The 26,516-nt window shown below is 37.9% G+C and overlaps 1 protein-coding gene across 7 annotated transcripts in view; it reads left to right on the forward strand.

The window, feature by feature from the left end:
• ANO4 (anoctamin 4) overlaps positions 1 to 26,516 on the forward strand; it is a 187,568-nt gene that overhangs the window by 76,718 nt on the left and 84,334 nt on the right. For 6 of the 7 annotated variants that reach the window (XR_004981806.2, XR_004981807.2, XM_036400690.2 and 3 more), the window contains exons 4-5: positions 145 to 281; positions 4,999 to 5,157. Coding sequence is in view for 5 of the 7 variants with exons in the window: in XM_036400690.2 (XP_036256583.1) it covers positions 145 to 281; positions 4,999 to 5,157 (296 nt within the window). In the remaining 2 variants the exon portion in view is untranslated. The remainder of the gene's footprint in view (positions 1 to 144; positions 282 to 4,998; positions 5,158 to 26,516) is intronic. The other variant, XM_036400691.2, reaches the window with a different exon arrangement.

Genomic DNA, 26,516 nt, shown 5'->3' on the forward strand with positions numbered 1-26,516 from the left:
CCAACAACACTCATCAGATTTTAAGATTAAATGGTATCTAATTATACCAGAACTAAAAAGTGAAATTATTGATGGGTTAATAGTTGCTGTCTTCATTTGGTTCAGAGGTGATTTGAATGTATATTTTTGTTTTTTGTTTTTTAGTAGCTAAGGATGTGAACATTTTTTTTGATGAGTTAGAAGGTGTGAACAGCCCTTCCAAAGATGATGATTCCCTGCTTCACCATGGTAACTTGACCAGTACTTCTGACGATGCCAGCAGGCTGGAAGTTGTGGGAGAGGTAAGGACACACAGAATTATTAAAACAATATTTATTCATGCCCATTATAAAGATGTAATAAATTTAATTTGATTTAAAATCTCATTCTCTACATCAAATTGTGTCTAATCTTTCCCATGAGAATTGGTTTCCCATTCTAAGATTATAATGCTAAATATAGAATATCTCAAATTCAAAAGTTTTGATTTCATGCACCCTCAGTGAAACATCTATACTAATCTAAGGCTTAATGCTTCTGAAAATTCTAGAAAAGTTTTCCCTATATCCATCCTTTAAGGGGAAAGAGTGTGGAGGGGATTTATCTACAACTCCCATGAGAAGCATTGGGTGTCAGTTATGAGATGCATTCCCTTTCAATGAGGAACAATTATCACCTGATGGTGCATAATGGTGATTCAGAGAACATACCAGGGAGGAAATATTGAGAACACAATCCCTTTTAAAATCTGTCCTAAAGCAGGCAAAGTGTCATGGACCCATGATGAAAATTTGGGTCTTAATTTCTTCCTGTGTCTTTTATGAAGAAAGGAACAATATGCCCTTTAATTTTGCCTCCCACTGCCCTGACACCCATGGATGTTATGGTTATTTCCTCAGCAAGTGAAGAAACCAGGGACTTTTCTCCCTTCCTCCACCTCAGGAATGGAGCTATTTTGAGGCACCTTACTGGACTGGTCTGATGTTACCTGCAAGTTTTTCCTGAGGAATTTTTGGCAGAGGGCTGACTGGAACAGATCAGAACTGGCAGGGACCATGCTAGTAATTAAAAAAGAGTGGAAAACCACAGGACATCGCTGAGGGCCCTGCCCTGACCCTCTTTTGTTTACTAGTTTTGATAGAGTTTAGAAGAGGCAAGTAGAGATTATCTTTTTCAAGAGCTAGAGGGTTTTGTGGTGCAAATTCTTTTGTGCAACACTGCTGAGGAGAGAGACAGAGATTTTCTTTGTTCTAGAAATTCAGTCCATAGAGAGCTGCACTCCTCGAATGTTTAGACAGATAATTAAAGCAACAAAATTCAGGGCACCCTGAATATGTTTGACCTTGCTCACAATTTCATCTTCTTTAATCATAGCTCTTCCTTAGCTTCCTGTACAATGTACAAAAGACTCTCTTTGCCTGCTTGCACCATAATAGGCTAATCTGACATGATAGTCCCATGTTGCATTTTGGGAACATGTACCATATGGTCAGTAGCAAAAAGGAACAGGTGAAAGGCACACGATTTTTGTAAGTTAAAGAGGAAAAAATAACATAAAATTATCAGAAGGACATGCTGGTTTTAATGTAATGATATTGAAAAAACAATACCTCAAAACCTTTTTTTTTTCTCTTAGATGTGTTCTTTTTTGGGTTTTTTTTAAGGGAAAGGGAAAACCTTTGAGGAATATGAACAGATTTAAGGGGTCTTTTTGTAATCATAGCTGAGGAAAATAGCAATGTTGGTCACATATAGGTATAAGATGGGGGAAAAAAGGTGAAAATTGAAAGTCTTAATAGGACTTAAGGATGCTGCAGCCTGCCAAAAAGAGTTTCAAAGTACTTGGTCCCTGCTGAACTCTAGAAGGAAAAGATGCACTGTTCAGATGTTGCATGGTTTGTATGGATATGTGTGGGTAAGCCCCTCGGCCTAAAGCTCTCCTAGCATATGCATGTGTATGAGTCATGTCTGAATCCTGATGGTTCCCAGCTGAGCACCTGAGAATATAAAAACTGCTGTATTCCTTGGAAAACAAGTGCAAATTATACAATATGTATTGTATTACAGCACAGTCATAAAGATAGACAGAAATGCTGAGCTTCTTGTTAGAGTGAAGTCTTCATGGTTCTACTTTCTTCCAGCAGCCTTTTTTTAGATGAAAGAATGGAGGTTTGACATACATGACTACACCACTTTTTCACCAAAAACCAGGCAGATCTAGTGCTATATATTTTTTCTTCATCAGTTTAGGAAAACAGAATTTTGATTTTGTTACACAGGTAAGGGAGATGCAATATCTGGAGGAAGGTAGGACAAGTTTCTGTCTGGCATTGCATAAGCCAAAGTATTACAATACTTGGATGATGCACAAGTCCTGAAGTTGACACTGCTGAACCAGCCCTGACTGTCTCAGTATCATGTTAGATCCTCAAGAGTTCTTGCAAGTCCAGACTCAGTCTATAAAGTTGCCTTAGAGTCTGTAACAGAGAGCCAGAGAAAGGGTCCCTTCCCAGGGACTGTAACAGTCTAATAGGGTTTATTAGTCTGGCTTTGACACACAGTGTTCTTAAAATGAAAAGGATCTTTAAGTACAGATAAGGGTGTTCAAGCTGCCTTTCTGAGTGAAAAAATACAATACTGTAGCTAGTAGTGTTTCACAAGCCCAAGAGAAGTAATTGTCCCCAGCAGTCATATTTGAAGTCCAACAAGCCAAATCCCTTGGCTGAATCTCATAGGTCCTCTTTAGTATAAGGTTCTGCATTCACTGATGAGTCAGTGCAGGGCAAACCAATTTTCTTCAGAGAAAGAAGAAACATAGGAAGGGGAAAATCAATTTTTCCAGTGGAGTCACTCCTGCATGCAGAGAAAGACACACTCCTTATGGTACTCTCAGGATGGGTCTGAGTTCAGATGAGGAGTGTACATTTGAACTGGATCTCTCAATTCCCCCTACCCATGATTTCTTTGTGGTCCAGAGCAATGCTGGATTTTAAACCTGTATTCCTTATGGATGTAAATCCAATGAGTCCTTCAGACCAGATTACAGTGGGCCCAAAGTGAGCCCTTAAGTTTACATAGCATACACAGCAGATCCTCAGCATGGATTGTTTCGCTCTACAGCTCCTTTCCTATTACACTAAAACCACATATGACTCTGACTACTGAACAAGAGGCTTGCCAGGAGGGTTAAAATCACAACAGGACCACCAAGCTGACCCACAGTCTCCAAATCTCCTGCCACACCCTTCCTTTATTTAAATAACCTTAAATACTCTTTGGGCTGTTGGGGCTTTTTTTATGTCTTCTCAACAGAGAGTTTTAATGGAAAAAGATAAAATGTGTCTCCTGAGCTGTTTTCACATTTAATGTTCTATGAAAAATACTTCTCATATCCTGATAATATCATTTATCAGCATGATATGCAGTATAGATATAAATAGTTTGCTACTGTTTTTTCCTTAGAGATTAAATCCTTTTTCTTGCCTTCTTTTTGGGCTCTAAGAACTGTTCCACTGTATCAGGTCTGCCCTAAGTTGTGTCAGGAGTTAGACACTGCAATGAAAGAATGCTAGAAAAATTCCCTTCTTCCTTTAGGGAACTGGATGTACCAAGAGGATGGAACATTTGGGATGCTTTCATTGGTTTTTCCATTTAATCAAAATGCCTGCTGAGAATCAGAAAGATAGCTTATACTAAACTCTTTGAATGGGAAAATTGTTTTGGGAGTTTTTCCCGTAAAAATAATTTTTCCTATTATAATGTTCACTTTGTGGTTTAAATTCAGAAGCAATTGTTTTATGGGGAAAGTATTTTGAAAATTCCCTCCTTCCCCCATAGGTGAAAGTCAAAATATTCTTTTTTTTCAGAGACTTGATTGTATATTGTAGGGCAGGGCTATTTTTGTCAGAAATAGTAGAGTGAGTTTTGGAAAAACAGAGGTAAATTAGCTTAACCTTCCCTTCAGCTTAGAGCTGGACTGATCTTGAGGTTCTTGAAGATCCCTGCCCTTTATACTGCTCAGAGGGAGTGCGGTTTGTTCCCATGTATCCTTCACAGTGTACATTTCCTGTATGAGACCATTGCTCCAACCATTGCAAACTGCCATGCAATTTCAACTTGTCTGAAAGTGAAGGCTTAAACTCTGGGCAGAACTTGTATAATATAGAAGTAGTGTTAAATTGTGAGGAGGATCTGTAGAGAATTTCATCTCATGACTTACTGGAAAAAGACCGGTAGTTTGGTATTTTATACCTCAGGAGAGTGACCTGTTCATCCTCTTATTAACAGTGAAATCAAGTTGTGTTTTTCTGTCAGACCAAACATTTGAACAGGCGCTTTTTTTTAATACATAAAGAGACAGTACTTATTGCTTTTATTGATTTTATGTGCTGCCACACCTACAAACCAATAGTTCTTTCCAAATAAATCCATCCTCAGCTGTTCCTTATGCAAGAAATATTCAGTAGTTAGTTTGATGAGACATGGTGAGGTCAGCACAGAACCTTCATATTGTTGTCTGTGTCCTATGGGGCAAAGTAAAGAAAATCTCTGTGCCAGGTTTTAGTGTTTCTCACTACAGTAAACCATAATGGTAATGTTAATGGTTACTCTTTTCACATGTACAAAGACATTCAGCCATACTAAGTTCTTAATTTTAAATTTACACTTCAGTAACACTATTCTCTGCACTATTTTATAAGAAATTGTTCCTAAACTTAGGGAGAATAGTGGGGAAGGGAGGTTTGCTTGTGTTTTCTATTCTCTCCTATCCCATCCCCATATGTCCAAGCATTTTCCTTAGACCTCCTGATGCCCCTTGAGACCCCCTTAATAGGGAAGTCTTTGCTCCTCTCAGATGAAGTCAGAAGCACTGTATGTGAAGAGCCTAAAAGTTCAACAGCTTGTTGTGATTCCTTATCTCTTCTGTTGAGTAGTACTGAAAACTGATGATGGCAACAGCATTGCAGCAATTATCAAGGAAAATTAACATTACTGAAATGCTTGATTTTCTCTTTGCAGGAAGTACCTGATAAGAACAAAACCAATGGACTATATTTTAGAGATGGGAAATGTCGGATTGACTACATCCTTGTGTATAGAAAATCTAATCCACAGACGGAGAAGAGGGAAGTATTTGAGAGAAATATCAGAGCAGAAGGACTTCAAATGGAAAAAGAAGTAAGAGATATTCCTTAAAAATACTTTCATGTTGAAGTTATATAGAATCTGGGAGTATGATTTGTTTACTCTGAAACTCCTTCACTCTGTTGTAGCAGTAGAAAAATGCTTTTAAGCATGCCTAAATATAGGCCAGAGCAGGGCAAAAGTGTAGCCTAAAGGAAAATCAGACACAGGGACTGAAGGCCAAACAGGCCATTACAGTCATCTTTTTCAACCTTATGCACAAGTAGGCTACAGAATTTCATCTGGTGTGCTGTGCAATACAAAAAACAAGTGCTGGGTTTGAATGGCCTGAATTCTACTGAGTGCAATCAATATTTCTGCACCTACATTTTCTTCCAGCTATGTGCTCCACTGTTTGCTGAGGCTCCTGGTACTCTTTCCAGAGACCTAACTATATCCCTGCCTTCCTTTATCTATCAGCATAGGCAAACAGACATGAGAAGTATTTTAACAGTTTGAAAACAGCTTAAAGTTTCTCCTGTCTTAACTCTAAGCATTGAAATAATTGGGCAGTACATATGAATCATTTATATCTACATTATTTCTTACATAATGTCCTAAATAAAATATATACTCTTTTATGGACAAGAGTGTAGAAATTAATGCTAAGTGTCTAAAGTGTACTGATATGTTAGGTAGCTGGAGCAAGGTTTAAAGAGACCATATCTCTTTTGCCAAGCCTATGATTTTCCTTAAACTTTGATAATGTGCTTAAGCAGGGCTTAAGCCTCACTTCCATCCAGAACAGCCATTGCTTAGTGTTTACTTTTATTTGTGCCTGGTGGACTCACACTCATGCTAATATGCATTGTCATACTGCCACTGATGGAAACAGAAGAGAAATATTCAGGATATAGGTGTTACACATCTCCCTTTCTTTCGCTGAATTCTTGGTACATGTGTAAATATTCTGTCTGTGTGCTTGACATGCACAGTTCTTTGGAGAACATTGGGGAGGGAAAAAGGGAAGCCTTTACAGAAAAATGAAAATTTTTCTTTTCTTTAAATGGTTTTGGTTGAACATGGGTACTGTATGTACCTATGTCCTGTATTACTGTGTATGTAAGTGTATTAAGAGCATTTTACTGGTTCCACCAAAAGTTACCCTAAACTATTCCTTCAAATAAGCTGGAAGTCATCATCTTCAGTGCTGCAGTAATTGATAGATGTTTTCAATGCCAGAGATTGTTCATTATTATATTTCCAGTATACGTGCTACTGCCTATAGGAGTTGTAACCCAACATTCAAGAACAGGGGAGTGTTGCTGCAACTATTCACCTTCATATCCTAGAATTCTGCCCTGCTTCCACCAGGGCGAATTTTGAGATGCTGACAAAGTCTTTAAAATTTGGGCAGTGTAGAAAACAAATGGGGAAGGAATCCTACCTATTAATACATATGTCCAATGGTTTCAAATAAATTTTTTCCTACTTCGTGGTTTTTGCAGATTTATTACTGTGCTAAGGTCAGCAGTGAAAGCTATGAAATCACTGTATATTTTAAGTATTATGAAACTTATTGCAACAGTCTGTGCTGAAAACTTTTTCAAATTGATGATTTAAGCGCTTGCTATAGAGGATTTTTTTTTTGCTTTCAAGATCATTTATTTGGACTTTGCTGCCTAGGCTGCATTAATGATCTGCCAATTTGATTATTCATTTCAGTTTCTATTTTGCTAGTGACATGCAGTTTTATTTCTTACTGATCTCATTTGCCCTTGGTGTGACTTCTTGCCAGCATCAGTAATTGTACATTTTCTAAACACAGAATGATCAAAATGAGGTTGTGCTACATGACTTGGGCTAATGTTTTTAAAATCAAGGGTAGAAATCTTTTTTAACACTCTGACCTAAAACTAAACTCTAGCATGTACATTTTATGATCATGTTGGTTTCTAAATTAAATTATAATCCTGAAGTAAATATATACATTCTTAGTACACTCCTTCCCTCATCTCCAGAGATTAAGAACAGTGCTGCATCACACTTAGCTTTAAACTTAGCTGAGTGATCACCTAGCATCTAGATTATTTCTCATTATTTTTACTTCTCCTATTTTTGAGACTGTGCATCATTTTGAGTCTTAATTCTGGAAAATTTTAACTGCAGGGTTTTTTTCAAGTTGTTCACATGCACTATACTGCTTCCACTGGAAAAAAGTTTGCTCCCAGATGAAATGAGAAGACTGCCTATTTCTTTGGCTACAGAACAATTTCAGAGGCAATAGGTAGTAACTGTTGGACTGAAAGAAATTTTTTACCTTCCATGAATTTTGTGTGGTTATTGGTTCATTCTCCTTTGGCTACCAGCTGTTCATATCTTGGCATTTGATTGTGTTAGCCCTGTCCTTTTAACATGAAACCATTGGCAGAGAGGAAAATTTACAGAGCTATCCTGCACACTGCAATTTCAAACCCATATGCCTTACTGCAGGGAGGGAAAAGTGCACTGCAGTGGCTCACTGACAAATTCAGCACAGGGAAATTCCCAGGAAGTGGTGAATGCAGGGAGCAGTGCTCACTTAGCAGCATGAAATGAGAGAGGGAATCAGAAACAAATTCACAACAGCTGAGATAACTTCAGGCACAGTGTCAAGACCATGTAGCTGAGAAAGGTCTGAGCAGATACATGTTTCTGACTCCAGGAAAAGGTGATAATGTTTTGCAGATATTCCCCAACAAATTCACACTCACAGTCTTCAACTGTACCACACCACTCTGCCTTGGAAGTTCTGCCAGATTTGGTGCTCAGTACATACAGTAATAAACAATGAGGAGATCCCAGACCAAGGAGCAGATAATTAAAATAATGAAAATTTTAACAAAAAAAGAAAAATAATAATAAAGAAAAAAATAATGATAAAATATTTTTAAAGGATGAAAAAATTAAAAGTTAGAAAAATAAAATTAAATAGTAACGATTTTAAATTGAAAACAACACTCTAAGAGTGAATGCTAATTGAGTGGTACAGCACAAGTCATTTTATGATGCTTCCTCCTGCTTTTCTGTGTATATTGGTTCTGGATAGGATGAGTGTGTTGACCCTGTCACAGCCAGACACCTGCAGACCACATTCAACACATGTGATCACATGCAGAGACGCTCAAATAAGGTAATCAGAACTGTAGGTAATTCCTGGAAAAGAGACTGTATTTTCTTTTCAGCCAGGTGAAGCAATTCCTTTGTTGATTTATTCTCTTTTCCAATGTCTCACAAGTGAGATAAGTAACTATGATATCCTGGCTCTGGGATCCTCAATGACCCTGCTGCTCTCATTTTTCAATACTCTTTGAAAAAGACTTATTTGTGGGGAAAATGGAGAGGACATTCTCCAAGTGGAGCATGTTCTTACAGGAGATGAGGTATCAATCACACTGTAAGTTTGTAGGCACTGATACCACCTGTAAATATCACATGAGACTCATCCCTTACAGAGCTGGTGGGCAAAAGGTTAACAGGGTGTTACTGTCCACATTGTGATGGTACATTTCAGATTTATCTTAATACAAGATAAACCTGAGACTTAGATCAACCCACTGACATGCAGAAGAGAATGACTTGTGATCAGTTTTATGTGAAGAGAAAATATAGATAGCATCCATTCCAAATTAAATGTTTCTCCCTGTGGCCCAGCAATTTCTGGAAAACCTGTTTTTTCAAGAGAGAATGAAGAGTCAGAATTACTTTGAGCCCATGGTATTTTTCACAAGAACAAATATTTATAAATTTAACCTCTTGGCCAAAAGTTGGAGAGGTACCCTTTTACCAAATTATTCCTGCAGCATGAATTACCATTTACCTTTCCTAAATGACCAGGTAGAACTCAGTTGCCATCAAGAGTATCTATACAGTTCTGGTAGACAAATACAGTATTACAGAAATGTTTCAGTAAGATACTTCAAACTATACTGTCAAAATAGGTCATGCATGGAGGTGGCCAGCATGCAGCAGCTAACTTGTATTACTGATTCACTTGCAAACTTTTTAAGCTGCACTGTAAAGTAATGTAAATGCAGGATAGAGGTGAGAAATTTATGCTGGATGAACAAACACAGACCACACTTGCATTAGTAATTTGTACAAGAGAAAAAGAAGAAGGTCATCTTGCATTTAACTAAGAACAGTCTAGTCCTAGGAACAGACTGCATTTAGTATGAACATAGCATGATGGTTTTGGTTTTTCTACTTCTTATGACTACACCAAACTATGTCATACAGAGTATTTCTACTACTAAATGTACTTAATACATTATGCTTAATGATTTTGTTCAAAGTTTTTAATTTATAGATTATAAGTTGATTTCATGCAGTTTACTTGTGAAAGCTTTCTACTTGACAGACAAGTAGACAGTGAGTGATAGAAGTGAAGTAAATGGGAACTGACCACATGAGTAGTGAAAATAATATTCAGGCCTTTTATTTTATATATTTTGTATATATATGGTAACTAATGTCTCAGTATAAAAGCAATTAACTACTTTAAACCAATAACATTCCTTACTGTCCTGGAACGCTGGACTCCTCACAGGTATTGCACGCACAATGTGCTTCAGAAGCTAACTTCAGATGTTTTGCAAGTAACAGCCAATCCATTTGGACTTCTGCTGGCACACTGATCTTTGCATCTCCCTGATAAATGATGTCAGTGTAGTGCTGGTCCAGCTTTTGGAAGAATCCAAGTTGTGTGGGTTTTTGACTTACATGCCTGATTAGAAATTTAAACTTTGCCACCATAAGTGTCAAGCTGTCACCAGGGCACCTCTAATTGCATTTGCTCCCTGCCTCAAGCAGCAGCTGACATTTCTGGTGCAACATCTGGCAGCAAAAACACAGCTGGTGTATACAATAGGCAGTAGAAATACATAATAGTTGTTCTCTGGGGAAAACCCAAAAGGACAAGAAAGAAAGGCGCAGTATAAGCTTTAGCTGTATTGTATGAACAAATATCTACTAGTGGGTATACTCTGAGTCCTAAGTTATGTTAACATGACCCTAGAAGTTATATTTTGAAATATTTTCAGTAGTTGATGCAATATAATTACAGAATACTATTCTTTCATGACTTTCAAGTTTGCAAGCAAATATAGATAGGTTCTTGAAGAGCTATAATAGTTGTATAAAGCAGTTTCTTTTAATGTAGCTGTAACTTTGTGCTAATGGGGCAGGACATAAGAAGCTAGAAACATGTATTCAGTAAGATACTTATATTTAGCAGCAAGTTGGAGTCTGCTTTCAAGATGATGAATGTTGAGGGAAATTACAGCTGACAGAAAGAGCACGCAGAGTATCTCCGTGACTTTTAGCACATCCCAGAGTATAAAAGGAAAATAGACCTATGACCATGTCAAAGTGAGCTAAAACTTAAAAATAAAGAACAAGAAAAAGCTAAGAACTTCAAAGAGTGAAACTTCTGAGCACAGTGTTCAGAAAGTGATGATGTGAAACAGACATTATAATCAACAGCTATTGCATCTGAACTTAATGAAATACTATCAACTTTCTGGAAAAAAATTTGACATCTACTGCTTTTTGTTGTTGTTGTTGTTAGTACTGCACAACCAAAACAGTTATGAGAGACTGATCAGCTTTTTTCTGGTATGTGCATCATCAGCGCAATTGTTCATGAGATTCCTGTTACATAAATGTTTTTTTTCTGATTGTGATTCATGGGTAGAAAAGAATTGAGCTGACTTCCAGACCCCAAGTGGCACTTGCAGATCTGAGTTAGAAAAGGTGTTTTATAAATGTAGCTTATGTAATTTGGTTCTCTGAGCCACACACAATAAAATCTCAGTGCCTTTATAGTTGATTCCAAGTTTATTTTTTCAGTTATGACTTCATTTTATCCAGTTATTGAAAGAACAATAACTTTTGTGTAGTTTATTGCTCCTATAGATGTAATTTAATCAACCAGGCATACAGTTTAAACCAGAGTGCTTAGTCTATGGTCAACTGACTTTTTACATCTTGCCAGGAGAGTTTCTGTGGTAGCCAGAAGCAAGCTGCAGGTCAGCTGGAAAATCTTTTCCTGACTAAGAGTTTGTATTTGGTGCTCATATCCTTTCCCTGTCTTGTTGAGCTTGCTCTGCACGTATCCACCCTTGAAATTGTATCAGCTGTCCTCTGAGCTTTTTGACAGAAAGAAAGATAGCTATGAGCATGCCCATGTGAGATGTGTACTAGGAAGCACTAGGACAAGGGTGAGAGTGGTGATTATCCCTATTGTGCATGTGTGGTAGGTCAAGCAACATGCAGGATGTCACCTGTGGCTAACAGGTTTCCTTTAGGCCAAACTGGCATTTGGACAAAACTAGGCTTTCTTATCTTTGGAGAAGATGAGACCCTGTATTGGGTTTGCATGGCAAAGTTTTGGTGGTAAGTGGGGCTACAGGGATGGCTTCTGTGACAAGCTGTTGGAAGTTTCCCTCACATCTGTCAGAGCCAGTACCACACAGCTCCAAGATGAGCCTGCTGTTGGCCAAGTCTGAGCCCATCAACAACAATGGGAGCACCTCTGTGATAAAGTATTTAAAAAGATAAAAAGTCTGCTGCAGACCAGCAGCCAAAAGAGAGGAATGAGAATAAGTGAGAGGAACAACTCTGCAGGCACCAAGGTCAGTGTAGAGGGAAGGGGAGGAGGTGCTCTAGCTGCTGGAGCTGATTCCCCTGCAGACCATGGTGAGACAGCTGTGCCCCTGCAGCCCATGGAGGCCCCCAGGAGAGCACATATCCACCTGTAACCTGTGGAGAACCCCACACTGGAGCAGGTGGATGCCCAAAGGAGGCTGTGAGCTTGTGGGAAGTCCACACTGGAGCCAGCTCCTGGCAGGACCTGTGGCCTCCTGGAAAGAAGAGCCCATGCTGGAGCAGATTTGTTGGTAGGACTTGTGACCCCATGCAAGACACCCACCTTGGAACAATCTGTTCCTGACAGACTGCATCCCATGAAAGAGACACACCCTGGAGAAGTTTGTGAAGAACTGCTGCCTGTGGGAAGGACCCAAGTTCAAAAGTTAGTGGAGCACTGTCTTCTGTGGAAGGGACTCCACAGTGGATCAAGGGAAGAGTGTGAGAGGTCCTCCTGCTGAGGAGGAAGGAGCAGCAGAGGCAACACATAAAGACCTGACTGCAGCCCCCATTCCCTATCCTTAGAAACCACTGGGTAGGAGGAGGTAGAGAAAAATTGGAGTGAAGCTGAGCCTGGAAAGAGGGAAAGGTTGGGGGAAGGTGTTTTAAGGTTTGGTTTTATTTCTCATTATCTTATTCTAATTTGATTGAATAATAAATTAAATTAATTTCTCCAAGTCAAGTCTGTTTGGCCCATGATGGTAACAGATGGATGATTTCTTCTTGTCCTTATCTAGAGCTGTAAGCTTCCTCTTCTATTTTCTCTTGTGTCCTGATGAAAAAGGGAGTGATGGAGTGCCTTTAGTGGGTATCTGGCATGCAGCCAGGGTCAACCCACCACAGGTGTAATTCAATGTTACTCCACTATTGTGACCAGTGTCAAAAATCCCATAGCTTTCATGGACTCTTGTAAGTTGTTTCAGTGTCTTACTTTTCTGATCCTATTATTCAATATGTAAATAGCTAGAGCTAATGAACTTACAGTACAAATTATGCAGCCTGCAGGCTCTGTATTTTCATGAGCAGAATAACTATTATTATTAGCAGGTGCAGCTTGTTATTTAATGTTTTAAGCACTGTGTCTGGTTGCATGCAAAAATCATGGGCAGGGACATCAATATGACATCAACTATGCCTGCAAAAAGAGAACCAGACTGAAATGCAAACCTAACCACAAGCATTATAAATGAAAGTGCTTCCAGCTATTTAGTTTTAAACATTGAGTTATTCATTTCATCTCAATTCAGACAGAGCAAGTGGAAATCAGACTGTCTTATTATCTAATGTACATAGCAAAAGGAGTCTCTGTTCAGCAATGTTTTACAGAAAATGTGTTGGTACAAGCAGAACAATGTCCTTTCCCAGGCAGTATTCTGTACCAAAAAACACAGTCACTAAACAGTGGAGGAGTTTCCAGCTGCTTGAACTTCTGAGGGAAAAGTTTTAGATTTCAGATGCTATGTCCGCTATAAACACAATGGCAATTTAGAAAAAAAAAATTAGGAGATAAATGAAATACTGGAGAGAGAGGGTCTGAATTCAAATTTCAGAATGTAGTTTTTAAAGATAAATTTCTTGATTATCTGAGGTGTTGCAGTGCAAGAACCCATAAATGAATATGTTTCTGAGTTGACAATTACCAGCCTTTAACAGGATGTTGTAAAACTAGTAGACTAAACAAATGTTGCTGAAAACTTGATCACTTTTCAAAAAAAGTGGCTCTTTCAAAGAATAGGGAGGTAATACAGAAAATACATAGATAACTGAATAGGAATTTAAAAGCCCCTGACATAATTCTTTCAGGAACAGGAAAAATTTCTTGTCAAAGAATTTACTGTCATCAACATCCACAAATCAGAACATCAAACATCTTTTGAAGGAAAAAAAACCAGACAGGCAACAGATTAAGAAAAAATTACCATGGTTATATATGAGATGTCCCCTACATGTCAAAAGTCACCTTTACCTTTACAATAACTGGTCTTAAATTGCAATTATTTTTGAGGTGTTGTTTCACCTGCCAGAAGCATCAGGAATAAGCATTATGCACAAGGCTACAAACACTTAATGCACAGTGAGAGTTTTCATTGCCCAAAGGTGACATGACTGGTTTTCTGCAACACTCCCTTACAGTAATGGCTTAATAAACAAAAATCTAAAGTTGTCTCTAGGGAACAGAAAGACAGAGTATATAGAAACCCAGCAACAGGCTTTGTATTCTCATTTTATGTTAATGATTTTGGTGTTGAACTGGTTTTGAGAACACAGCACAGTATTTACAGCATTATGCATCTAAAACAAATAACAATGATTGGTCTTGGGGATATTTACATCTTCCCCTACAGCCTGAGGTGGGGTGGGGCTGCCCCTCTGCAAGTAGTGCCAAGAGGGATGCATGAACCTGGGAGGGAGAGTTCCCTTTCCACTGCTCTTGGCACAAGCACTCCAGACCCTCTCATTGTCTGATTTTCTCAGACAGTGAGAGGGCCTGGAGTTATACAGGGTTAAGTCAGTGATGGAGCAAGTGGAGCATTGGTGCTCTGTGCCTTGGATTAACTGTACCTCAATTGTGGGAACAGAACAAAATAAAACTAAATCAGGGCTCAACTTTCTTGAAAAAAACCTTTGAGTTTATGGGTCTCTGGGCTCAAATGAAATGCAGAATTATCCACTGCATATTTACATATATGTTTTTTGCTGCTTGAGTGGTAATGAAGTAGTGTTGTCAATGAAATTTAAAAAAGCCTGACCTGAGGGAAAAGTGCTTCTGACATAGCCATACCAGCTGAAACTTCTGTCAGCCAGTTAGTCATGTCCTCCTGTTTAAAGTCTTACCTGGTTTACAAAGCTCTCTTCTGTGCACAAATTATCTTTTATTTTGTTATCTGAAACCTCTTGAAAGAATATGTAAGAGTACATTTTAGACAAAACAGTATGAAAGCCCTTTTGTTTCCTCTTGGAGGTCTTCATGGTACTCACTACTCTTCTTAGGTACAGCTTGTTTTTGTTAATATACTCAAATAGACCTTTCCATTTATAACAGGATTGACTCCAATTTCTTAAAATACAAGAACTTTGTGCTTTCTTTTTTTGTTTAAAAGCCATCCCTTACACCTTTTTAACCTTTGAAATTTTTCAGAAAGAATAAACCCTCCACAGTGAAAATGTAGATAGGAGAAGAACAAAATGGAGACATATACATCTGGAAACCATGACTATACTTTGTCTTACAATATGCAAAATTCATGTTCTTCTCCTCAAGAAATTTGTCTTTTTGTATTTAGATTTCTGATCTTTTTGTGCATTATAAGTTAATAATCTATTCTGTGACCTCATTTTCTGGGGAATCTGGAGAAGCTCCAGACCACTGGTGAGAAGGCATGTCTGAAGGTCAACTTCGTGAAGCAGAGCTGTCACCAATGCTAGATCAGGATGGTCATGGCTTTTTTCTATAGAATTCTATAGGTTTTCTATAGAGAACAACCTAGCCCTTCATCACCACAGTTCTTGAAGTTGTACTGTGAGTGCTATTGCTATTGGAAACTGTGACTTTCTAAGACTGGATTAAACAAATGTCCTGAACAGCAGTTGAGAGAATAGAAGCTGTGATTTTTAGAACATTCCAGGTCAATGTTCTTGTGCAAATTTATGGATTTTATCATCATTAGCTTCAGAAATTCACAGGAGAGAAGACTCCAAGTAATGAAATGCAGAAAGTACTGACCAAATTCAAGAGAACTTTTTAAGTACAGAGGACACTGATGGGAGGCTTTGTTATTTAAAGATCTGCATTTCCCTATGTCTCCTCTGCGGGAAGAATTAATAGGATGGGATGGGGGAAATGGATGGCAGCCAAGGCCTTGTAAAATGTTCCAGATCAAATGCTGCTGCTGTGATGTGTCCCAGACAGCTGAGCAGTGCACTAGAGGCACCCATGAAGGTGCAGTTGTAGGAAGTAATGTGTCTCTGCTACTGCAGAAGTTGATGTGGGTGGTGAGGAACAGGAGTTCAGGGAAAATAAGGTGGTTTTACTGCAGAGGCCCAAGAGGAAAAAAAACCCCAACATATTGACTGTAGCTGTTGACAATGTATGTAATCTGACTGGGTAGGAACAATCCCTTAATATGCATCAGTTCATCTAATTCTGAGGAAAATAGAACAAATGAATTACACCTTGAAGGTGCCTGTTCCTCTCCATTGCAGACATCTAAACTTAGTAGCCCTGAATCACACCTGTGGTGTCTGCTCCTTGGGAGAAAGCCTTCAGGGAACTTCTCAGGATCAGTGGGCTTAGAGACATGATGGTGCCAGTGTTTTGATACAAATATAGTGGCCTGCCAGTATCCAGCAGGGAAAACTGGGTCAGATACCTGTCACACACCATATCTACAAACTACTCAAGATAAGCCTTTTTGTTTGCCCTCTGTCCAGGTGTTATCTATAGATTTATATTAATAGATATGTGGATTGCAAGATCATGCCCAGTACGGGTATAATGTAAAGTATGCAACTAATGGAATTGTGTGACAACTGAAAATTTCCATTCTAAAGCCCCCAAGCTATGGAATGGATTAATGTTTCTGCAGTTTTTCCATTATTTGACATTTTTTGTTCTTTGATGTTTTGACTGGGAATTGATGACTGCTTGCCATGCTGATTTACATTTCCATCTTGGGCTGGATTTTTAACTGTCTTATGAAAAGAAACACAATTCATATCTCCTACTAATGTATTATTCCAGCCAAAAGGCACAACACAAAAATTGTTTGGGAAAGGTGAGTCCTTCAGAGTTTTGGGAAAGGGGGGAGTTTAGAATGATGGTGAGAAAGCATAAGAGGATACTAAAATCAAAATGTGGAGGCATATCCACTTTAAATCATGGCAGATCTGTAAGAAAAGCCCCTTTCTCATTGTATAGCTCCCACTATAAAAATGTGATTGTGAAATCTCTTTGGAAATACAACACAAGCACTTAACATCTTGAAACAATTGTTTTGTATTTATGGTGAACATCTTAACAGAATGCAGCAAAGGAGAAAGGCAAGCAATTAATAATCACTAAAATTGATTAGGCTCAGCAAAGAGTTTTAGCTGAAGAAAGGGAAACATTTTGAATATGTGAAAATATTTCATTTAAACAGATTCAGTATTAAATATCTCATATTAAAATGTTGTACTAGTTGTTAAAAATGCTGTCTTTACAAAAGAGAAAACATATCATCCAGTGAAATACCAAAACCATGCTATTTTGTATGGACAGTTTTTTAAACTAAATTAAAGTGAAATTTTCACCTATTTCCCGACAAATCTTTAGAAACCTTGTCCAATTTGCTCAATTTTCATAAAACTCATTGAGTTTGGTGTTGCAGCAGAATATTTTTCTCTCTTAAACAGCATCACAGCTGATCACTGGAATGTTCATACAGGACTAACCATGACTCGCTAGTGAAGCTTTTATGTGCTATCTTCTTAATTCATTTCATAGATTACTTGTAGAGCATGAAGGACATTTTCCACTAGACAATATGTCACATAAAAGAAAACCTCATTTCCTAAACTCATAACTGGATTCTTGATGCAGAAATGATCTAACAGAAGCCTTTCCAATCAGGGTCTCTGGACTGGAATTTTATTTCATGACACTACAGAAAAATAAAATTAGATCAACGGCCTGGGACATAGTGCTGGGCCACAGTTTGCTTCAGGTCTCATCAGGATGTACTTGGACATGAATAGATTACTTGCACTTACGCTGCTTTTCCTGTGTTCAGAGATTATCACAGTTAGTTCCTAAAACTCCTAAAACTAAAATGGGAGCACCTCAAAATGCGTCAGGTTTTCTTGAACACCTAGAATTTGTATCTTCTAAATAGTGCATATGCACCTCTCTGAACAATTGACAAACATGCAAATCTACAGAAAAGTCCTGGAGTACTGCCAAAAAACTATTACCAATATCCAAAAGCACTGATCTCTTTGATTGTGCTACTCTTGAGTTTCTAGCCTCTTGTAGATTGAGTTGTTTTAAGTGTATGGCTCTAACAAAGGGAAGATATGTTTCTGGTGCCCTTTATAGCTAAATATTGATCTTGAAGCCTATAAGTCTGAAGATCTCAGAAAGCAATTTTAAGTAAAATAATAACATATTCCAAGTAAGTACAGCACACAGAGATACTGTTGAAACTCTGAAGGATATCGGATGTGCTTGAAGACACTTATGCTTTTAATACCACTTTTGTCTGAGTCCTCTGTGATTTTTTATCAAATAGCTCTTTATTGATTCTAGTATGGTGAAAGCAAAATATGTGTGTGTGGATGTGGACAAAGAGTTTGAGTAAAGAACCATTTCTGCCTTCTTGACAGGGTTTATTACAGTAATATCCTCGTGAGAGCATAATATAGGGCTTCTCCTTTTATCCCAGGCTAAGAACTCTGAGCCACTCATGTATTCCTTACAGCCCCACATGCCAAGTCCTAGAAATTCTTGTGTGGTGTTTGATAGCATCTGACCTAAACCTCCTCTGCTACAATTTAATCCAGTTATTTCTTGCCAGATTGAGAAGAAAAATGGAGTGCAGTTCATTCCTTCTTAATCATAACTATTCCTTACTTGTTTTTCAAATGTTACTTGTGTCTCTGCTTAGCATTTTCTTTGGTGTTTTGAATTCCATCTGTGTTTTGAACAATCCTTTCCCCCTAGGTCAAGTTTCCCAAAATTCTTTATCATTCTTATTGTCCTGCTCTGATTTTTCTTCAATTAATCCATCTATTTCTTACTCAGGCTGTACTTTGCACCCTGCTGAATAGCTATACAAAATAAAAGACTAGGGAATTTGAGTCCTGTATGCTCTTAATTTGATTTCTTTTTTAATCTTTATGCACGTTACTCTGTTCTGGCTTCTGTTTCTGGCTTCTCTTCTTGATTCTAACAGTGATGCTTCTAACAGTGTGTTCATCTCTTCTGCATTTAACTCTCAGCCACCTCTCTATCTTCTGTGCTACAAGAATGTGTTTGTCAGACACTAGAATGTAACATGAGAAGTCATTTGCCTAAACACAGAGCATGGTTTCCCCCTCCCCCATTTTCCTTTGCTCTTCATTATACATTAAAAATATTCATATGTTAGATAAGTGCATCACTTTAGGCACTTGGTGACATTTCCAACATTAGACTTTCTATTTTCTTGTCAGTGTTGCTGCCACTGCACTTTCCACCAATGATGTACAGTGGTGATGACTGCTCAGTTGTTACCCAGAGCTCTTTCCTTATTAGTATTTTGATATTTTCCTGTTAACCTTTCATGTTTTAAAGGGGAGATGGCATCTCTGTTAGATGAGCTCTTCACTTAAAATCTGCCAGAAAAAAAATATTTCAAAGCTTTCAGTTTTCTCCCATTTTTGTGCTTAAATACCATCTGGGCAAAGCAAGAATCCATGCATTCTTGTTCTCTTGGTAGTTTGGGAAATTTAATATATGTGTATTTTATACAAGGTTCCTCCAGTTTGAAAATTAAGATGACTTCCTGTTACTTTTTCAAACTGAAATTTTATAAAATAGAGCTCTGTAATTGGCTGTGCTCCAGAGGCTGCCATTGGCACAGATCTGACATTGGAGCTGCCTCTGTTGTACTATTGTATTTTCGGGGTTCCCAGATGAAGGGAGGAATGATGAATCTGACTCCATGTTCTTAGAAGGCTAATTCATTATTTTAAGATACTATATTATATAAAAGAATACTATACTAAACTATACTGAAGAATACAGAAAGGATACTTAAGAAGGCTGAAAAGATAATAAGAAAACTAGTGACCTCTTCCAGAGCCATGACAGAGCTGGGCCGTGATTGGCCAATAAGTCAAAACAATTCACATGAGACCAATGAAACAATCGCCTTTTGGATAAACAGTCTCCAAACACATTCCACATGAGCAAAACAGAGGAGAAGCAATGAGATAATATTGTTTTCCTTTTTCTCTGCAGGTTCTTAGCTTCCCAGGAGCAAAATCCTGGGTGAAGGGATTTTTCCAGAATATATGACTGTGACATTGTATGTCACACACAGCCAGTGATGGGCAGGACTAGCTGCCCTCTGTGGGCAGCTCTGAGAGGAACCTGGTCAGAGAAATGTGACTTTGACTGATAAGGAGATAAGCAAGCAAGATGCAGATGGGATTCTGGAGGAGGAAACAAACACTGAGAGAAGTACTTGTCAATTGTGTTTCTGGATATGTGTGTAAGACACAGAAAGGGGGGAGTTGCTTTGAGATATTGTGGTGAAGAAATTAGTTAATTTTTATAATTTTGTAATCTTTCCTTTTTTGAAGAGCAATATGGCAATTGTAGACAGTCAGGTAATAATATTATTTTAGAAAAGAAATTCACCAGCTGTGCTACTGTGATAATAACAATTCAGTTCAAAGCTTTCAGTCCCCAGTACCAAGAACTCGGAGAGGTGTGTGCCATGCAATTTTAATACCATTTCTTCCCTAACCAATTCACCACTCTGCTCTGACATTCAAAAGAGGTTATGCGTGACAGTGTATGTGTGTTTGTAAAGCACAAATAATTGTAGTGACTCTGCAAAGCTGCATCAAATGATGCAAAGCACATTCCTACACTACATTTCTCAGATACACTGGATGTTAAATTTTAAATATTTGACAGGAATAACAGCCTGCAGTGTATGCGCAATTATAATACCCTAAGAGGTGGTTTGTTGAGATACTGTTCTGCAATTTGCAAAATTTTCCCTGTTTTCTAGTGATGCGACACTAATGGAATTTCCCTTCAATTCTGAAATATCTTTTATAATATTCATTGGGCCCAAAATGCCATGCTTTTAAGAAAATTCCTTTCAACAAAATTATTATTGTCTACAGAGCCATTCATGTATGGGCCATATTGACTTATTACAAAAATTATCTAGGGGAATTCTCATTTTCTTGTCAGGAAATCTCTGTAATAGAAGAAAATGTCTATCACAGTGCATCTATAAAGAGCTTGAAAAACTGGGATTATTAAGTGAAGTGAGATATTGATTTTATTTCCATGTTACGTTTCTCTGCTTCCCTGTAGAAGAGAACGAAACAGATTGCTGTAAGCATACGTGTTCCAGAGGTACAATAGATGAGAATTTCAATTCCACTCCAAAATTTTGCACTGAATAAAAGGATCTGAATAGTACCAAAGAGCTAAAAACTCTTTTGTAACTTCTGTTATGGGCTGTGAATTCTTTGCTGCAGCTCTGAGAGGCACAGCCCTTATAAGAAATGGGCAAAATACAAAAAAAAAAAAAACCAAAAAAGCTAGAACTATTTATCTCTCAATAGATAAAAAAGACATTTGTACTTTCCCACACTGAACAAGCTGCCTTTTGTAAGCTGGGAGCTTCTTGAAGACAAATTTATTTTTTTTTATCCCTAGAGAGGACAGTATGGTCTATTAAGTAAAGAATCTTCATTTCAGCAGTTTCTATGGTACAAGTGAATTTGGAAAGGGGATTCTTTGCTAGTGTATGTGTTACTTGTGGCCTTCATTTCAAGCATCATAGGCATCTGAAAACTCCAAATTTTTCTGCAAACAATTTCAGGATTAGTACTACCTCTTTGCAACATATGCTATCAAATCAAAACTAGCATTATCTCATGTGATAGTGATGTTGTCTTTCAAGAAAAAGAGGACTGTTTTCTTGTTTTTTTCTGCAACTCCTCTCATTAAATCTGCATATCAGAGCTCTGAAATAGGAGAGGAAATCCTCTCTGTGCTCTATCACATTTATCTGAACCATTAAGATACTGAGCTCCATCTGGTGCTGCTCTGCTCTTCTGTGTCATACAGGAGGTGTTTTCATCCAGTACCTTATGTCTGTAGGCACGCTGGGAGCAGCAATAATTGATCGATAGCAGAGGTCATGTTTAGGTGTCTGCCTTGACAATTCATTGTGCCATGTATGGGCATTGCTTTATCACAATAAATTAGAACAGTCTGAAGCAAATTCATAATTTGCCCTTGTCATACCTAGACCTTGTTTCATTTAAAGCATGTCTAACAAATGAAGGATGCACAGAGGATCCAGAATTTTTCCTTTTTAGTTTAGAGACATTATGTATTTAAATTTCACCTTGTCTCCAGTTAGATTATAATTACTCTGTCTTTGCTTAAGAAAGTGGGGGTTTTCTTCTGTTTCTGATGTGTGGGTTTTTAACATCAAATGATCTAATTACATAGAGGTCAAATTACTTTGAGCTTAGCTGAGCAGACAGGTCATCAATGTACAATCATGTACACCATCAATTATTAGAAACTTCCATTCTGCATTAAACTGTGAGATTTCTTTTTATGATCAACATGAAACTGTGGTTTGCTGAAGACAACACATTAAGATGGATTTGCCTTTATCTCTTGGGGTTCCATATTTAATTTTTTGTGGGAAGTCTTATACAGTCTTAACATGGTTTGGGATTTAAAAGAAAGTCAATTTGTCTAATTTTTTTAAAAAAATTTGTTGACTGAATATTGGCAATTAAGCCTATTCTCACCATCACATTTTGCTTTGGAAAGAACTTCCCTTTCATGTAGTAATGGTGGTATGCCTGAAGAGATGGCTGCTCTATCATATGCTCTACCATATGCAACAACAATTTACAAGTTGTCTTGTAAATATGGCATATTTACAAGACAACTTTCCTTGTAAAATTTTGTTTGAATCCTTTTAGTGTATCAGATCTTTGGAGTACCTTAGTAAGACTACAGAATGCAGTTGCTCAGAAATTCACTTTGTCCATCTTATTAAAGAAATATAACAACTGTATAACAGTATGTATAAAGTGGAAGAAGAAAGGGGAAATGTCTTGCTCATGTCTCCGCCTTTAAATGAGGAAGGCAGGAAAGTTTTGCAGCAATGATTAAAACAATGTGAACTGAATTATTAGAAGATGGCTCCTCAAACTCTTTCCAGTTCTAGTAATCATTGCAGTAAGGTAAGTAAGGCACAGAAAATTGAGATATTAGATGAGTGAACAAGCATTTGAGTCGCCCAGACTAGCAGAGTTTATGGTAGAAGCTGGTAGAGTTGTGAGTGATTCTTCTCATGCATCTTTCCCCTTCATTTAACTGGTTTTCCTTTGGTGCTACTTCTTCCCTGGAAAATTAGAAGCTGTATTAAGTCTGAGAAGGAGCAGCGAGAGTGTAGTCCTGTGAGTTCCCTGCAGAGCAGAGGAACACATGTGTCCTGCACAGCCAGGAATGGTGCAGAAACCCACCCAGGTGTTGCCAGTCCATGCAGTTACCCTACTCATGCCAGCGTGGGACTGCACCCAAGATAACAAGCTGTGCTAACAAGCATTTGCATTACCCCACTGCTTCCCCTACAGCATGGGCTAACGCCTCTGCCTGTAGTTACTCATGTGGTGGTGTGTAGCTGGCTTGAAGAACTTGGGGCTTGTGTCATGTGGACTGAATTGAACTGACAGGGACCTTAAGAGTATTCTCTTCCTCAGCTGGGCTCTCGTTGAGCTCATGCATGTCTCCCTTTAGAAAGAATTTTGAGTTGCACCATCAAACACAGAGGTGTACAGAGAGCCGCAGGGCAGTTCACTGCCTCCTGGAAAGTGTGGGTGCTGAGAGGACTTTGGAGTACAGATTGATAGTCATGTATGTATTTCTTGTCTTCCTTGATTGTATGAGCTGAAAAACAAGACTCTGCAGAGGGAGCTGAACAACCAAAGAGCTTCACACTGCTGGAGCATGGGCAGGTGCTCAGAACCAGGGCTGCTGCCAAGACTTCTGCATCCATGTGGAAGTTCAGCTGTGACATCTTTCTGTCCAGAGACACTCTGGTGCCCAGAGAGGTTGCAAGGTCTCCAGCCACAGAGATATTCAAGACCCCACAAATCACTCTAGTTGTCCCTGCTTAGAGCAGGAGGTTTGACTAGATGGCCTATATTATTCTGTGATGCAATAAGCAGCTTATTCAGTTTTCTCTAAGTTATGTGTAAGAAAAAGCTATCATAAGCCTGCCTGCATTTTTTGTGTGTTTTATTAATTATCATGTTTGTGAAATTAACTGTTGGACAAAATATAAACTGACTTTTTCTTTACCAAAGCAATGTTTTTCCAACGAGCCTCTAAATGCAAACATGAATATTTAATGGACAATTCATTAAATGTAAGTATTTTCTACTTCAAGAAAATTATTAATGAGAAATAAATCCATATTGGGAAAATATTGGCTTTATATTTTACACTTGGGATAAATCACAAAGGAAGCTGCCTTATAAAATACAGTTCAATTGTGTGCTGCATTTTTAATGGCCTGTGATGCCAAAAGAAAAATAATGTACTTAAGAGGCCTTTCTTAAGCCCACAGAACAGTCAAAAAGATTTGATGATGTCAACTATGACTACATAAAGTACTAACTTTTTTAATCTAAAATTTGAGCCCATAACTGATGTTTCATTAGAGACAATGTCAAATACTGTTTTCATAAGTAAAAATGCACTATTCTGCTCAGAGATTTTTGCTATCTGCAGTTTAAATCTGCAAATAATGATTTCCCATGTTTCTAGTAATTTTCCAGTCCAAAGGAATTAAAGGATATTTGTCAGATAAAATCCATATTATTAGCTATATTGTCACAGAGATCTTACCTAGATGGGTCTAACCTGCATTCATTCAGTATTTGCTGATGGAATTATCAAGAAATGTTTTATCATTACCTCACAGTCATATCAACCTTTTCCATTAAGACAGTCATGCTGCAGATATTTCTAATTCTTTTCTCTCAGAAGTGCAGTCCAAGTCAGAGGATATTGTTTCCATGGTTGATTTACTACATCTAAGTTACCTTACTGTAAGACCCATTCTGCGGATTTAGATGACATTTGTTGGAATTAAAGACTTCCTTCTGATGTGGTTTCTTATCTTACACCAATTTGTATTTCTCTACTGCAGATTGTGAGCTCATCATTGCACAGTAAATCTGAGCAGTGAGATAGTATTTGCATTTTACTTCTACTCAAGTAACCTACCCTGTTCTTGAAGCTGTCCTCCCACTCACATATTTTTGTCTACATAGAAGGACATTGCAAGCATTTCCCCTTGCTCTGTTCCACAATTGAGATCCTGTCATATGCTGCCAGAAATTAGGCACTGTAACAATGACACCTGCTCTGATCTGGATTAGATGACACATTGCCTGAATGCTGGCAGGAAGCAGCCACCTGCCTGCATTACTAACTTCACTGGAGCAGGACCTTTGCAAGTACTTTGCAAAGTAAAAGAAAATACACTTTACTTCATCATCATATTTTGTCATGAAATTTAACATAAAAATCATTCTAAATTGTACTCATGTGCCTCTGTCTCCTTAGATCAAGTTATTCTGCATTTCACATGTCAGTGTCCTCAGGTCAAAATTGGTTTTATCAACAGCTTCCTATTTTTTACCTAGGGCTATCTTTTTATTCTTATTTTCATCCTTACTGCTTTTGCCTTACAATTTCTTGCAAGTCAAAGGCTTCTTAATATCCAAATTAAAATGAGAACAAAATATTCCCCTTTTGCACTAAACCCATGCTTTTGTTGAAGGTACATGTGTGAAACATATTGGCATTGTCGTTCATTAGGCTCCTCAGAAGCATGAACGTGGAGGCTAATGTTTGTGAGTATGCAGTATTTTCCCTGAAACCAGACATATATTGACAGTATCTATATAATTGCCCAGTAGTAATGTATGCACTGGAAAAGTATTGGCAGAATAAACTTTCTGTTTTTCCAGCTCCATGGAATTGCCCACATGAATTTACATTTACTTTGGTTTTGCAGAGGAAGAACAGTTTAATCAACTAAAATTTGCTGGGTTTTGTTTTTCCGCTTAATTCACTCCACATGGCAAATCAATCTGTGCTGCTAAGTAATTCTCAAAAACAGTGGAACATGTAGTAGTGACTATTTACTACTCTGCACTCAGACATCATACAGAGCTAGATTACAGAGAGAATTGTTACTGGAAGAAGTATGTTGATTTTGTCTCCTTTTCTGTTTTTCCCTGCATTATGGTCTTATCAGAAATTTGCCCAAATGTAAAGAACTGTTTCTGTTCTGCATTTTTCACTTGCCTTGCAGGATCTTCCTAAAGCAGATGACATTAATTCTGGTTGTTAAATTGGTTTCAAAATCTTACTTATCTCATTTTACTTTCATGAGGAAGGCTTTTAAATGTGAAGAGAGATACAGCCTTGAGAATTTTTCTCTTAAATGATGATAGGGGAAACACCTTAATGGTAAATTCTGCCTTTTTTTTCACCCTATTGTTTTGCATACATGAATGAAAACCTGCCTAGTAGCCTCAAGGCAAATAAACAATGGCACCATTCAATTAGAGCCACTGTAATTTTAACCTTCTGCAAGGTTATATGCTCTGAATAGGTTTTCTCAACTTTCTTATCTTTTAGACTCAAGAAATGCTTAAATCAAGGTGAGTACCTACAGCTGCTTTTGTCTTGAAATGACTAGACAATATTACTGATAATGAACTAAAATTAGCAAGGAGGAGGAGAATGTTCAAGACGATATTTGACAAAAGATACTAATCTTTAGCCTTGATCCTGGAAGGCAGCCTGCAAATAGAGCAAAATATGAGCTTTTCAGGAGACATTCCATGTCAGCATAACTCTGCTTCTATTCAGACTACCAATGATAAGTGCAGAATGAGCAGAGTTGGGT

This window comes from Molothrus ater, chromosome 5 (assembly GCF_012460135.2).
Source record: "Molothrus ater isolate BHLD 08-10-18 breed brown headed cowbird chromosome 5, BPBGC_Mater_1.1, whole genome shotgun sequence".
NCBI classification, from domain to species: domain Eukaryota; kingdom Metazoa; phylum Chordata; class Aves; order Passeriformes; family Icteridae; genus Molothrus; species Molothrus ater.